The sequence below is a fragment of the Trachypithecus francoisi genome, unplaced genomic scaffold, assembly GCF_009764315.1.
Source record: "Trachypithecus francoisi isolate TF-2019V2 unplaced genomic scaffold, Tfra_2.0 Lachesis_group4, whole genome shotgun sequence".
Taxonomy (NCBI): Eukaryota; Metazoa; Chordata; class Mammalia; order Primates; family Cercopithecidae; genus Trachypithecus; species Trachypithecus francoisi.
The window spans coordinates 17,142,248-17,158,320 of NW_022681469.1; the positions used below are offsets into that span (position 1 = coordinate 17,142,248).

Here is a 16,073-nt window from a genome sequence, read left to right on the forward strand (position 1 = left end):
CTAGGTGAGAAGGCACCTCCACCCGCACACAGGTGCATGCACGCAAGGATGAGCGTTCTGGCCGCACGCGTCCCACACACGGACGCGCACACCGGCGCCTCCGAACTGGCTCGCGGTTCCCGAAGCCGGTTCCGCGGACGCCTGCTCCGGCTCCGTGGGAAAGGCGCTTACGCGGCGGGGCCCCGGGCAGCGCCAGACCCGGCGGGCGGCGGCGGCGTTGGCGCGGCCAGGCGAGGGGGGTTCCCGCAGCCAGCCCGCCCCGCCCCTCGCGCCCGCGGCTCCGCCTCGCCTCGCCATGGTGGAGCAGGGAGACGCGGCGCCGCTGCTGCGCTGGGCCGAGGGCCCCGCCGTCTCCCTGCCGCAGGCCCCGGAGCCGCAGGCGGGAGGCTGGGGCCGGGGCGGCGGCGGGGGCGCCCGGCCGGCCGCGGAGCCGCCCCGGAGGCGGGAGCCCGAGGAGCCGGCCGCCCCGGAGGTGCTGCTGCAGCCCGGGCGCCTGGAGCTGGGCGATGTGGAGGAGGACCAGGTGGTGGCCGTGTTCGTGGTCACCTTCGACCCCCGCTCGGGTGAGGGCCGCGCCAGGGCCGGGGGCTCGGGGAGGGTCGGGGTGTCCCCAGGCTTTGGGGGCGCGGGGGAGGGGCTCGGTGCGCGCGCACCTGCCCTCCCGGCCCCGCACCCCGCACCAGCGGCGGCCCGGGGCTCGGGGAAGGACGGGGGTCGGAGCGTCCCCAGCTCCCTGCCTCGGGGCGCAGCCGGGTGCTGGCGCGCTGCCTCTTGGAGCGGCCCCGAGGGCTTTGTTTCAGCCCCGCCGACCTCCTCTCCCCTCCCCTCCCCTCTTCTCTTCTGAGTCCCAGCCCCACAGTGGTGTTCGCGCCTCTCCAGTGACAGGAGATCCGGTTTGTGGCCGCGTTGGGTTTTGTTTTCTTTTCTTGCGGGCTAGAAGGTTTTTCACTTTGAGCGGAGGAAACCCCCCCAGGCGAGCGCCCTGAGCTCTCCGGCCTCCCCCTTCCCCCGCCCTGCTCGCTCTAGCTCCCCGTAGCTTCCTCCTGGGTAACTTTCCTAGCGGCCAAGTTCACTTTCTCTGACTGCATTATTTTGAGGAATTAACGCCGGGAGCATGAAGGGATGGGGCTGAGGGATTCTGCTGAAGGCTGATTAAAGGAGAAGCCTCCCCGGATAGGCTGTCTTTCGGAGATGCTTGGAGAATTAAAGTCTTATCCTACATAATCTTAGTCTAGCCACCCGGCAGGGAGGTGTGCATTTTCCAGGTGGGGATAGAAAGGGGAAGAATGACCCTGCGCGCGCAGGAAGCCTTGGAGGGTCAGCTAGGGACTTCTGACTCTGAGAGCGACTGTGCTGTTCGGTGTTGGGGGAAGGAAGTGGCATCGCAGGAGTTGTGGTGTCAGGGCTTAAGGAAACCCAGGTGTGACTGTCAATGTCTCCAGGGCAGCTGCTGGAGTGTGGAGTGCCTGTTCGTGCAGGAAAATATTGGCTGCTTTCTGGGATGACGTGGGATGGAGTGGGGAAAAAGGGGGTTAGGATCTGGAGAAGGGGAATCCAGTGTGGCAGCTGAGGATGGGTTCCAGGCCGGTAGCTTTGGGGTTTTCAGCTGTGGGACACAGGGAGAATATGAGATTCACTGTGGAGCTCCATTTGTAGGGACAGAGTTTGGGGGGAGAATTCAGGCCTTTGTGACTTCTGCTTGTTCCTTTGCCCCATTTCCATGGCTTTCAAACTTTTTTGACTGACCTATCATGTGAAATTAATTTTACATCACAACCAATATGCTCACATACATACGGTATTACGCAACTGAAACAGACATTTCATGAAGTTGTGCTGACTCCTTCTACATGTAATGCATTCTTTTTTTTTTTTGAGGCAGTCTCACTCTGTCGCCCAGGCTGGAATACGCAGTGGCTCTTTTTTCTTAAGTGTTCATCAGACATGCTGACTGACTCGCATTTGAGATTCCTAGATACCAGTAGTTTGAAAAATATTGGTCTTTTTTGACCAAAGTAACCCGTAATACTAGACAAAAACCAATACTTTGTAACTAATCATATTCCTTATGCCATACCCCATCATTTACAGGTAAACAGCTACCAGCATATGACTTATCCTGGGAAGTATTTCAGAGTAGCTAGAAGGAATGGAAAGGGCACATTCAACGGTCTGATTTAATATTGGTAGCTCCAGCGGTAGACTCTTAGGGAAGGGAAAGAGAAAAGAAAGTCTTACACTAATCACAGACAGAGTGATAGTTGATAATCTGGTCATTGATCAGTTATTGATATTGGCCAATTGCTATTTGATATTTATTACAAATATTTGATATTTGATATTATTACACCAAAAGGCTAGTACCTGCCCCCATTCCTTGTCAGTCACAGGCAGTAAGCATGGCTTTGTGTATACGCAGTGTGTGTGTGTGTGTGTGTGTGTGTGTGTGTGTGATGGTTTTCAGACTAAGGCTGCTGTGCAAAGAAGGGATTGTAACAGATACTTAGACACTTTGTGCAGGCATTTTACTATATGCTGTTTGATTTATTCTGATCACTGCTCTGTAATTTGAGGATCATTTATGCTCAATTTATAAATGAGGGAACATACCAGGGATGCTTAGGTAATTTGGGAATATTAAGTAGCCAATAAATACTTGACTGTAAGTCCCATTGTCTTTCTAGTATACTATGCTGCCTGAACCCCTGGCATCTGATCCTTATCCAGGGATGGATGAGGAGGGAGGGAGAAAGAGCACAGCGTGAGAGGGAGCACTTGTAACTTTTTTTTTTTTGGTGGGGGGAAAGCAGTCCTTTCCTGCTCATAAATGTGTTTGTCTCTTGTCATCTATCCTAGTCCTAAATGGCACTTTGCATCCTGTAAAAATACTCTGATAGACCTTGTACCATATAATTTTATTTTGTATATATCTTAAAAGTAGGAGATGTAGTGAATGAATGCTACGGAGCTTTTGAGAGCCTCAAGGTTAGCACTAGGATAGGGCCCTCAGAGAGTGTGGGATGTACCCCTTGTGTGATGGTTCCGGTGGCGTGAGGCCCACAGTGGCACAGGGAACTGGAGGCATCACTGGCCCAGCATCTTCTCCTCTCTACTGCTGAGGCAGATCTGCTGTTTGTTCCTATTTAATATTGGCCCGCCCAGATTTTGCCCCTCCTTCACCTGTGTGCGCAGTAAAGTGAATATTGACTTCTTTACCAAAATTAGCGTATTGTTGAAGTTCTTACACAGGTGTGATTTGTCTGCCATCTGGTTTCTCTCGCTGACCTGCCTGCTTAGCCACTTCCCCATGTCTCTCCCACCTGTGTCCTCGGTTTCCACTCCTAGGAGATCCTTCCTCCCCCCACCCCACACCCACCTCAACCCTCCCCACCCCGTCACTTACTGCCCGGGCCATGGTATTTTGTGCATCTTCCCATGTAATGTGGATAACTGTTGGCATGTGTCCAAATCAGTGTGTGTACATGAGAGAGAGGGAGAGAGTGAAAGAGGGAGAAGAGAATTCATAGCTGTGGTACATTCATTAGGAAGTAGAGTAAGAAGGAAAAGGAGAGGTGGATCCTTGTTAGAAGGGGTGTATGTGTGCGTTTGAGCAGGAATATATGCAGTGATTCTCTGAGGTGTGGAAATAAGAGTAATCCTTTTGCACTTTCAGATACAAGTTTTGGGAAGCTGGGCAGGCCATCTGTGGGAAGAATCAGAGAAAGTCTTAAAGCTTATTTCCATCAGATTCATGGATTGAAAAGTATGGTTGTTGAGTCTACAAATGACTTAAGAACAGGGGCTTCAGGTTCAAAGCGAGGCGTACACGTACACTCAGTCCTTATCTGGAGCAGGGGGCCTTAGGGTGGTGGTGCTGATCATCTGGGCCACAAAGCGGCTATTGAAACCAGACCCAGATGCTAACTCTGCAAGCTGGGTGGAAGATGTTGAAAGCCAGATACTGCTTTTTCATTTTGTTCAACCCCATGATTTAGAGCCTTGATTTTAATTTTACTTTTGTTATTTGGGTTTCTAGTAACATTTTCTCAGTCTGCTTGATTAAAGGAAAGGATATTGTCACACTTGGGGAACACCCCTGCTCCCAGATGGTGGCAAGAGCGGTTTCACCGTGTGGCTGAGGACGTGTGTGTGGGCAGGATGGAGGCCGATGAAGCTTTGAACATACAATGTCTGGGCATCTGTGCATCTGCCTCATTAGACTGTTTCTTTATAAGAGATTAACTTTACACTGCTGTGTTTAGAGTTTTATTGTGGGTGTCTGGGAGAAATTCCTGTGCTCTGTGTGTTTGTATTGGGGCAGCTTGCAAGAGGAGGGGTAAGGTGAGAGGCAGATCACCCGCTGAGGTTTTCAAGATGTTTCTCCCTTTCTTCTTGGGAATGAATTTCTACCTGTTCCTCCCTCAGCCTCTAGCCAGTGCCCAGATTACATTTAAACATCTATTTAATGTATCTAAGCGCTTCTATGTTTATGTCAGGTGAGTATATTTAAAATCACACACGCTAATTTTAATCTCTATAGATTCCCTGTATAGTCTATGAAACACAAGCATTTTTTTTTTGTTTTAAACAATGGAGATGATGGAGGCCCAGTGAGATTAGGGCTAGGTCTGGTGTCTGAGGCACGACTTGGAGTGCTGCCCAGGTCATCTGACTCATGGCAAATAATAAATGGCTCCAGCAATGGGTGGGAAAGTGACAAAGTAGAATGCGAATGGAAAATTGGGAGGACAGTTTTAAGATGCAAAGAACAGTCGTAAGCATGAACAGCTCAAATGCAGGCAAAGAAAAAGCCGATTCTGATACCCGGCCAGAAAGTCTCGCAGGAAGAGAAACTGTCATGTCGCGATTCCTCTCCTGTGTTTACACCAAATGCCAGTGGAATACAATTGTGGTTCATTTGCTTAATCCCTCCATGGCAGAATCTTTCCCAGGTGGTTGGTGATTCACCTGCTTGTGGTTTTCAGGGAGAAATCAGTTTGTAGCCATCTGCTGTGAAGTTAGTTTCTTCTCTTGAAAATTGAGGAGGGGAAAATAAAAATGGTAATTGTAACACCCACCACCTCCTGAGTGCCTACTGTGTGCCAAGGACTGTGCCACATGTTTCAACAACCTGCCCCTGATCCTCCCAACGGGCTCCACCATAATCATGAGAAAAACAGGTGCACCGAGCCATTAAGTTGTCTAAAGTTAGGGCCAGAGCCCAAGTCTACCTGCACCCCTTATCCACACCACACCACCACCCAGTGGAGAATGATATGGGATCTGTGAAATGGAAGGTCTTTCTTTGTAAAGTGAATGCATTGGAATTCAGCCATGGATTGGCATATAGCTGACTTTAAATCACTAGGATTAGCTTCTTCCTGACTCAGCATTCTTTATCCTGATGCTTTTCTCTTTGCCTTGTATGTGCTCTCAGCCTAGGTGGTTTAAAGACTGTTTCAAACCATGTAAGACCCAAAGTCAACTCACATGGGTTATTTACTTTTCTGGTGTTAGGGTCTGGACCAAATACTCTTTGGAGGTTTCCATCTGTGGGATCTGGTGGCCCCTTTAGGTGGTTATGTGAAGCGAATGTGTTGTTGGGACCTGGAATACTCTTGGTTGCATACCTTTATTCCTGAAATAGGATTTGTTTTGACTTCCTGATTAGAATCTGTATACACAGATGGGAAAATGCCCGTGGAAAGAGTAGAAGCCCAGGCACGTGCTGGGGTGGGAGTTCCACTCCTCAGGTCAGAGGAGCTGGAAGAGGATCTCCAGCTGAGGCACTCTCTGGCTAGGAAATGCAGAGCTCAGGAGGAAGTGCTCGCTTGGGGGTCATCTAACAGAGGAAAAAGAAATGGACATATTTCCTATTAAAGAGAGATTGTTTTGGTTCAAGATCATTGCTTTCTCTATTTTAAATATTTTGAGGTGAACTTTCTAGCAGACCACAGTTGCTGCAGTTAATGTCCGTTATCCCTAGGAAATAGTGATGAATTTTAAGACATCTGGGGGTTTGGTCATTTCTCATTTAAACAAGTAGTTTTGGAAGTCAGAGGCAATTGTCAACCTAGATAGGACAGCCTACATCTGGCCTAGCCCGTGGACTTATAAAACCCCAGCTCTGGGAGGCCCTGGTGCACAGAGCTGTCAGGCTGACCTTCGGAGCTGTGGAGTGGCAGGGCTCAGACCATCTGTACATCCTCAGCCAGGCGCGACACTGGCCTTCTGTGTTTCCCTGGGTAACTGAGCTGCCAGCCTCATAGTCTGTTAGTCCAGGTTCCTTTAAACACAGACATATTTGCCTTTGCATGAGCTCAGCACCTGGCAGGCACCATGCTGCCAGGTTGTGCCCCACCAATATTTGTTCAGTGACCAGCTGACTGTCCACAATGCATGTTGCTCCATTTGTGCCTCCCGTGGTCGTTGTGTGAATCCCTCCTCAGAAGTTGTCTTTGCAGTAGAGGCTAGGAAGTGCCTATAAGTACCTGTAATAGGCCCAAGTCATGGTGCAAGATGAGAAAGGACACGGAGATGGAAGGAGAGCAATTAGGGGAGAAAAGGGCACTTGTCAGTGGCGACTCCTCTCTTTGATGGACTAGCCATGAGATGACCTCTTTTGTTGAATCTTCCAGGCCCCAGCTCCCTGGCTGAGTTCTTAATACAGTGAGGATATTTGGAAGACCTAGAAGCTTGGAATGTGAAGACTGAGCCTGGCATAAGTAGCAGTCAGGATGCGTTTCTTTCTGGTATTAAAAGACATCCCATAAGGATGACTAATGATGCAAAATCACTTTCCATTAAGCCTCCTCAGATTCCATATGTAAGCTGGTTTTCATTTGTAATGTTTCTGTAGGATAGCCTCAAGTCCTGATAGTTCTTCATTCCCTATTATCTGTGGTCCATGGCCTCAATTATTTTTGGCTCTTGCAAAGTCCTTTAGGCTCTCCTTATGTTTTTACACATTGCTATTATTTCGGTTATTTTCCCCAGTTTGTAAGTTGAAATGTTTGGAGAAGTTGAAAGAATAGTACAGTGGAAACCTGTGTGTCTTTCACTTAGAGTCCCCGTTTATTCACATTTGGCCCCATTTGCTTTATTCTTATCTAGTCACTCCCCGTATAACATGAAATATGTGTTCCAAAAATCACTGTGCGGCAAAAAAAATCATGAACTAAAAATCTTAGGGCTTCTGAGAAAAACTTCGTCAGTGCCACATTTTTTCTTTTTTAAAGATAGAAACCTACCAAAAACTATAGGACAGTTTTGCATATGATAAATGGTTAAGAAATACATAAATACTCAGTAAACATGGAACTGTACCTTTAAAAGACCTGGTGTGTGTATCTGGAGGTGAGTGCTGAAAGGATTGAGCCTGTGAATTACTATGCGTGGTGGGAGGAGGGTTGTCTGAAATCAGAGGCAAAACTGTGACGCTAGAGGTGCATGGCATGGCTCAGAACGAGGTGACCTGAGGTAGCAGGTAGATGCTTAAGGTGGATGTGTTTTGTAGATTCCGACACGGCTTGATTCAGCTGGGTGTAGTTTTTTCCACATTCACTTTGTGTTTTTCATGATTGAAATCACGCATAAACAAACGTCAAATTCCCTAATACATCGATTGCTTTGGAACAGATTCAACAAGCATTATAGCAGAACTGATTGTAGAGATATAAATAGACTTTTATTTTTTTGCTGAACTATTTGAAAGTAAGTTGTGGATGTCATGGCATTCATTTCTAAATTCTTCAGTATGGGCTGGGCATGAATATGTATACCAATGCCTGTGATAACACTTTGGAAGACCGAGGTGGAAGGATTTCTTGAGGCCAGGAGTTCAAGACCACCCTGGGCAACATGGCGAGACCTCGTCTCCACAAAAAATGAAAAAATTAGCCAGGTGTGGTGGCGCATGCCTGTAGTCCCAGCTGTTTGGGAGGTTGAAATGGGAGGATCCTTTGAGCCCTGGAGTTAGAGGTTATAGTGAGCTATGATTGGGCCACTGCACTCCAGCCTGGGCAACCCTGTCTCTTAAAAAAAATAAAATACAATACAATACTTCAGTATAAATCTCCTAAGAATGAGGCTGTTTTTCTACATCACCATAGTATCATTACCACTCTTAGAGTAGTTAATTTAGGTTAATTCATCAATTAGGGTTTTTTCCATAACTAATATATTTTATTTTTTTAGAGCAATTTTAATTTTACAGAAAAATTGAGCAGACAGTACAGAGTTCCCTTATACTATCTCCCCCTCACTGTTACACAAATAATTTCCCTTTATTAACATCTTTCATTAGTGTGGTGTATTTGTTATAATTGAACTAATATTGATACATTATTGTTTATTTAGATCCATAGTTTGCCTTAAGGTTCACTGTTGTATACAGTTCAATGGGTTTTGAAAAATGCACGATGTTACATATCCACCATAACAGTATCATACAGAATAGTTTCACTGCCCTAAAGATCTGTGCTCGACCTATTCATCCCTCCTTTCCTGTTGATCTTTTTATTGTGTCTATAATTTTGCCTCTCCCAGAATGTGACAGAGTTGAAATCATACAGTATGTAGCCTTTTCAGACTGGCTTCTTTTACTTAGCAACGTGCATTTAAAGTTCCTCCATGTCTCTTCATGGCTTGATAGCTCATTTTTCTGTATTGCTAAAACGTATTTCATTGTATGGATGTCTCATGTTTTGTTTATCCATTCACCTGTGAAGGACATCGTGGTTGTTTTCCAGTGTTGGGCCATTGTGAATAAAGCTGCTGTAAGCATCTTTGTGCAGGTTTTGTGTGAATGTAAGTTTTCAGCTCATTTGGATAAATACAAAGGTGCATGGTTGCTGGGTCATATGATAATATGTTAGTTTTGTAAGAAACTGCCAAATTGTCTTTCAAAGTGGTTGTGCCATTTTATATTCCCACCAGCAATGAATTCCTGTTGTCCCACATCCTCATCAGCATTTGGTGTTTTTGGTGTTTTGAATGTTAGCCGTTCTGATATGTGTGTCATGCTATCTCATTGTTATTTTAATTTGCAATTGCCTAATGAGCGTATGAAAAAATATTCAACATCATATGTCATTTGCCATCTGTGTATCTTCTTTGATCAGGTGTCAGTTCAGATCTTGTATCCTTTTAAAAAGTTGGATTGTTTTCTTATTGTTGAGTTTTATGAGTTCTTTGTATAATTTAGATAACAGTCCTTTATCAGATATGTGTTTTGCAAATATCTGCTCTCAGTCTGTGGCTTGTCTTCTCATTCCCTTAATAGTGTCTTTCATAGATCAGAAGTTTTACATTTTAATGAAGTCCAGTGTATCCATTTTTCCTTCATGAATTGTGCTGTTAGTGTTATATCCGGAAACTCATTGCTAAACCCAAAGTCACCTAGATTTTTCTCATGTGTTATCTTTTAGAAGTTTTATAATTCTGCGTTTTACGTTTTGGTTTACTATCCATATTTTTAAAAATTATTATTATTTTAGAGACAGGGTCTCACTCTGTTGCCCGGGCTGGGATGCAGTGGAGTGAGCATAGCTCCTTGCAGTCTTGAACTCCACTTGAGCTCAAGTGATCCTCCCACTCCACTCTCCCAAGTAGCTAGGACTACAGGCTCATACCACCATGCCTGGCTATCTTTTTTTAATTTTTTGTAGATACAGGGTCTCGCTATGTTTCCTAGGCTAGCTGCTTTCCACGTTGAATAAATTTTTGTGAAAGGGGTAAAGTAGGTGTCCAGTTTTACATCTTTGCATGTAGATGTCCACTTGTTTCAGCACCATTTATCGTAAAGACTATCTTTTCTCCATTGTGTTACCTTTGTTCCTTTGGCAAAGATTACGTCATTTACTTGTGTAGGTCTGTTTCAAGCCTCTGTATTCTGTTCCATTAATCTATTTGTCTGATATTTCACCAATACCTACTCTCTTGATTAATTTTATAATAAGTCTTGAAGTTGAGTGCACTGTTTATCTTCTAATTTTATTTTTCTTCAGTATTATGTTGGCTATTTGGGGTCTTTTGCCTTTCCATGTAAGCTTTGGAATTAACTTGTCAATATCCACAGAATAATTTGCTGGGATTTTGATCGGGATTGCATTGCGTCTATAGCATAAGTGAATATGAAATTCCCTTTGCTCAAATTGCTCTCAAGTACATCTGTTGCATTGACACAAATCCAGTAAGTGATAAAAGTAGAACTGACTATATACAGATCTGGATATGCCTTTTTTTCCTGAACCATTTGAAAGTAAGTCACAGATATGATAATATGTGACTCCTAAATGTTTGAGTATAAACCTTCTAAGGATAAGAACATTTTCCTATATAACTACAATATTATTACTATTTCTAGGGTAATTAACACCAATTCATCAGTTTTTTTAAACACATGCATGCCCTTAATAAATCTGTTTATATATAATATAATATATAAATCTGTTAATATATAATAAATGTAAGAAGGGAAGAGTGGATATTGAAGGACAGCTTGCACACTTGATATACCTAGATTTCTTTTTTTAAAAAAATGCCTTCTATAAAATTAGTCTCTTAAGATACTCCTTTAAAAAATTTAAGATACTCCTTTAAAAAGGAGAATTTGGGGAAACATTAAGCACTGTATTGATCTCATGGAGATTCACGATGCAGAGTGGCATATTAAAGGCTCTGAGAAGTTCTGCAATAGAGGAATGTGTCTAGCTTTGTTTAAGCTGAGATAACTTGGCCAAAAAAACACACATTTCACAAAATTTTGTTTTCTTTTTTGCAGAAGCCCTATTAACATAAGCTTGGGAAATATTACTTTGGGAATCATTGAGAGTGTCTTAGTTTGCAGTTATGCAAACATTCTTAAAGCAATTCTAGTCCTAGGGATGTAGTAGAAATGTGCATATTGTGATAGTCAAAGTTCAATCAAAGAAACAGAAAAACTAGGAGATACATAAAGGAGTTTGTTGCGGGGATTTGGTTTTATGCAACTGTGGGAGCTGTTAGACAATCTATATAAGGCTGTTACTTGTGTCTGCTGTTGGAGTTTGAAGTCTACTGGGCAGACAGTTATGAAGGAAGAGAGTAAATCTGTGAAGAAGAAGAGGAGGAAGAGGAATAAGAAGCTGAAACTCATGAAGATAGATGGGAACTTGGATCAGGCTGTTACTGTATCCAGCTTTGGTGATGTGGGTGTCTCCTAAGGAGAAGCTGATGCCCTTTATTATGGAACTACACACACACCTGGCTTAGGAGCCGGAGAAGTTGAAGGAAGATCAAGGGATGGTGGCTGCAGCATCATCAGGGCTGGCTGCTGCCCCTCACCACTGTGGTAAGCCTGCAGAGAAGCAGCTATGCAGTGCACCTTCTGCACTGACCTTACAGATGCAAACATGACGTGGCTATTGATTCACTTCCAAATCTCAACTGGAAGCATACAAAGAAGGGAAATTCTGAGGAGGATAGTTCAGCCCAACCAGGTCAATGCTTTGCAATGCCACTTTACGCTATTTCAGCAGATGGCAAATACAGGATTGTTTACAGCAGTGCCTGTTGCTGTAACTTCACATTGGAAGTAACCTGAATGTGCATCACCAGTTAAGCAGGTAAACTGCTACATGCATATGAGAGAAGTAATAAATGAACAAACTATTGCTACACACATCAGCATGGATGACATAAAAGACATAAAAGAATATAAACTATAATTACATTTGTAGAAACTCAGAAGAGGCCAAGCTAATTCATGAGAGAGGGTTAATGACTTGGAGGCTCTATGAGGGAGGGTTCTGATGTACAAATAATGTTCTTTCAGCTTCTTGATCTGGGTGCTACTTACACAAATATGTTTACTTTGGGAAAATCCATTGAGTTGTACTTTGTGCACTTTTCCTTTTTTAAAATTTTAAGTTTCAGGATAAATGTGCAGATGTGCAGGTTTGTTACATAGGTAAACGTGTGCCATGGTGGTTTGCTCCACCTCTCAACCCCTCACCTAGGTATTAAGCCCTTCATGCGTTAGCTATTTATTCTGATGCTTTTTCTTCCCCTTCCCCACCGACAGGCCTTGGTATGTGATGTTCCCCTCCCTGTGTCCATGTGTTCTCACTGTTCAGCTCCCACTTATGAGTGAGAACGTGCAGTGTTTGGGTTTCTGTTCCCATGTTAGTTTGCTGAGGATAATGGCTTCCAGCTCCATCCATGTCCCTGCAAAAGACGTGATCTCGTTCCGTTTTATGGCTGCATAGTATTCTGTGGTGTGCATACCACGTTTTCTTCATCCAGTCTACCGTCGATGGCTGCATAGTATTCTGTGGTGTGCATACCACGTTTTCTTCATCCAGTCTACCGTCGGTGGCTGCATGGTATTCTGTGGTGTGTACCACGTTTTCTTCATCCAGTCTACCGTCGGTGGCTGCATGGTATTCTGTGGTGTGTAACCACGTTTTCTTTGTCCAGTCTACCATCGGTGGCTGCATGGTATTCTGTGGTGTGTAACCACGTTTTCTTCATCCAGTCTACCGTCGGTGGCTGCATGGTATTCTGTGGTGTGTAACCACGTTTTCTTCATCTAGTCTACCGTCGGTGGCTGCATGGTATTCTGTGGTGTGTAACCACGTTTTCTTCGTCCAGTCTACCGTCGGTGGCTGCATGGTATTCTGTGGTGTGTAACCACGTTTTCTTCGTCCAGTCTACCGTCGGTGGCTGCATGGTATTCTGTGGTGTGTAACCACGTTTTCTTCGTCCAGTCTACCGTCGGTGGCTGCATGGTATTCTGTGGTGTGTAACCACGTTTTCTTCGTCCAGTCTATCGTCGGTGGCTGCATGGTATTCTGTGGTGTGTACCACGTTTTCTTCATCCAGTCTACCGTCGGTGGCTGCATGGTATTCTGTGGTGTGTACCACATTTTCTTCATCTAGTCTACCGTCGGTGGCTGCATGGTATTCTGTGGTGTGTACCACGTTTTCTTCATCCAGTCTACCGTCGGTGGCTGCATGGTATTCTGTGGTGTGTACCACGTTTTCTTCGTCTAGTCTACATTCTGTGGTGTGTACCACATTTTCTTCGTCCAGTCTACCGTCGGTGGCTGCATGGTATTCTGTGGTGTGTACCACGTTTTCTTTGTCTAGTCTACTGTCGGTGGCTGCATGGTATTCTGTGGTGTGTACCACATTTTCTTCGTCCAGTCTACCGTCGGTGGCTGCATGGTATTCTGTGGTGTGTACCACATTTTCTTCGTCCAGTCTACCGTCGGTGGCTGCATGGTATTCTGTGGTGTGTACCACATTTTCTTCGTCCAGTCTACCGTCGGTGGCTGCATGGTATTCTGTGGTGTGTACCACATTTTCTTCATCTAGTCTACCGTCGGTGGCTGCATGGTATTCTGTGGTGTGTACCACATTTTCTTCATCTAGTCTACCGTCGGTGGCTGCATGGTATTCTGTGGTGTGTACCACATTTTCTTCATCTAGTCTCCTGTCGGTGGCTGCATGGTATTCTGTGGTGTGTACCACATTTTCTTCATCTAGTCTCCTGTCGGTGGCTGCATGGTATTCTGTGGTGTGTACCACGTTTTCTTCATCTAGTCTACCGTCGGTGGCTGCATGGTATTCTGTGGTGTGTACCACGTTTTCTTCATCCAGTCTACCGTCGGTGGCTGCATGGTATTCTGTGGTGTGTACCACATTTTCTTCATCCAGTCTACTGTCGGTGGCTGCATGGTATTCTGTGGTGTGTAACCACGTTTTCTTCATCTAGTCTACCGTCGGTGGCTGCATGGTATTCTGTGGTGTGTACCACATTTTCTTCATCTAGTCTACTGTCGGTGGGCATTTGGGTTGGTTGCTTGCCTTTGCTATTGTGAATAGTGCTGCAATGAACATCTTGGCACTTTTCTATACTTATGCTATACTTCAATATAACATTTGGGTAAATAAAGTTTTAAGACACTGAGTAGTCATGAGTGGGCTGGGTTAGAGGAAAGAAGCCAAGTTTGAGCCAGCTGAACCCAGCGATGTGTGGCGTGTGGGTAAACAAGGCAGTGAGTATTAGAAGAAGCAGGTTGGTTGACAGAGCCTATCGAGGTTCATTGTAGCTCTGTCCCAGACTGTCCTGTCCCTTTCCTCTGCTGAGCATATCCTGCCACTGTGGAGGGTGAGGAGCATGTACACAGAGGCCCAAGCAGGGGCTGTTATCCCTGCCGTGCATCAGCAGGATCACCCTGTGGCAGGGCAGGGAGGATGGTGATTCTGTAGACCTAGGGTAGCCCCTGGCACCTTTTAAAGCTTGTTAGCTGTCCTGATGCATGCCACAGGGAAAAAATCCACTGGACTGTGGAGGTAATAGACATGGATGGTAGGGGAAAATATAAGAAAGCGTGGGGGAACTTGGTGCTTAAAAAACTCATCTCATGCCCAAGGTCACCCCTCTTTCTGAGTGCTTTTTCTTATCTTTGACCCTGACAAACATAACATTTTCAAAGCTTTCTGTTTTATGAACTCTTAATTCCTTTTTCATGCTTTTCACTTTAGTGAATTGACTAAATGATCAGAATCATTCCTCTTTTGAAAATAAACTATTTGAACGTGCCTTGGGCTGCTGAGTGTGGGATTCAACAGTGCTCTATGATAACTACCATGTCCTGAGACTAGATTGTATATTCCCTGATGCCCTGAACAATTATCTGAAAGCGCTGTTTGACTGGGATTATTGATGGTTTTTCTAATGCCTAGCAAATTAGGATTTGGAGTGTTAATAAGAAGTTTGTTCTGAAATGAAATCTCACAAGTAGCTTAGTGTTTTGCTTTAAACCCTTTTGAATATGCATGAAAACAACAGGGAGTATTCTATAGTATTCTCTCAAGACTCCAGATAACACTGCTATTGTGTAGTTCCCTGATTCCCGCAGCCTGAGGCATGCTTGTACTTTTAAAATCCTACTTTGGCCTGGGGTGGTGGCTCACGCCTGTAATCCCAACACTTTGGGAGGCTGAGGCAGGTGATTCACCTGAGGTCAGGAGTTGGAGACCAGCCTGGGCAACATGGTGAAACCCTGTCTCTACTAAAAATACAAAAATTAGCCTGGCGAGGTGGCAGGCGCCTGTAGTCCCAGCTACTGGGGAGGCTGAGGCGGGAGAATGGCGTGAACCCAGGAGACGGAGCTTGCGGTGAGCCGAGATCCTGCCACTGCACTCCAGCCTGGGTGACAGAGTGAGACTCTGTCTCAAACAACTACAACAACAACGACAAAATTAGCTGGGTGTGGTGGTACACGCCTATAGTCTCAGCTGCTCGGGAGGCTGAGGCAGGAGAATCGCCTTGAACTTGGGAGGTGGAGCTTGTAGTGACCTGAGATCGCGCCACTGCACTCCAGCCTGGGTGACAAAGTGAGACTCCGTCTCCAAAAAAAAAAAGAAAAAAGAAATCACACCTTATCCTCTGTCCTAATATTGATCCCCCCGCACTGTAACTGCTCATCTCCTCTAGATCTCCTCATTTCTCTCCGGAATCTAATATCACTGAGGTCAGGGACTTTGTATCTCCAGCATCTGGCTCAGGAGAAACCAAATAATTAATGATGAGTGAATGAGTCCCAGGATTCTGGAAGCAAGTATCATTGGCCCTTGAAGAAGGACCTCACTTAGGAGAGAGAGAGGGAGGGAAACAGAGTTACATTGGTCAAAGAGGCAGGAAAAGCACTAAAATAGTATTCTATCATGGAAATCTAGGAAAAAGAGGAGAAATGTTTGAGGAATTAGCAAATCCTACCTAGAGGTGAATGAGAATGAGAATTTAAAACATGTTTTGGGATTTTTCCCAGTCGTTAGTGGCTATAGATAGAATCAAGATCTCAAGGGATTAAGCAGAGAACACAAGATAAGGAAATGAGGGCGTAAGGTTAAAAAAACATGCAGAGAAGTGAGACCACGAAAGGCAGATTTGGAAGTGGTTGAGCAGAAGGACAGAATCAAAGGCAGCATCCTCCTGAGGGAGGAGAACAGTGTTTGAGGGCAGAGATGGGAGGTTCCTTCAGTGTCCATCTCCGGGTCCTCTGGTGTCACCCCTGCCGGTG

General features: G+C 45.2%; 1 protein-coding gene across 1 annotated transcript in view; it reads left to right on the forward strand.

The window, feature by feature from the left end:
* The first annotated feature begins 253 nt into the window (after window positions 1–253).
* Window positions 254–16,073, forward strand: part of DENND11 (DENN domain containing 11) — a 46,975-nt gene continuing 31,155 nt past the window's right edge. The window contains exon 1 of the mRNA XM_033193971.1: window positions 254–563. Within this exon, the coding sequence (XP_033049862.1) occupies window positions 296–563 (268 nt within the window). The 5' untranslated portion in view covers window positions 254–295. The remainder of the gene's footprint in view (window positions 564–16,073) is intronic.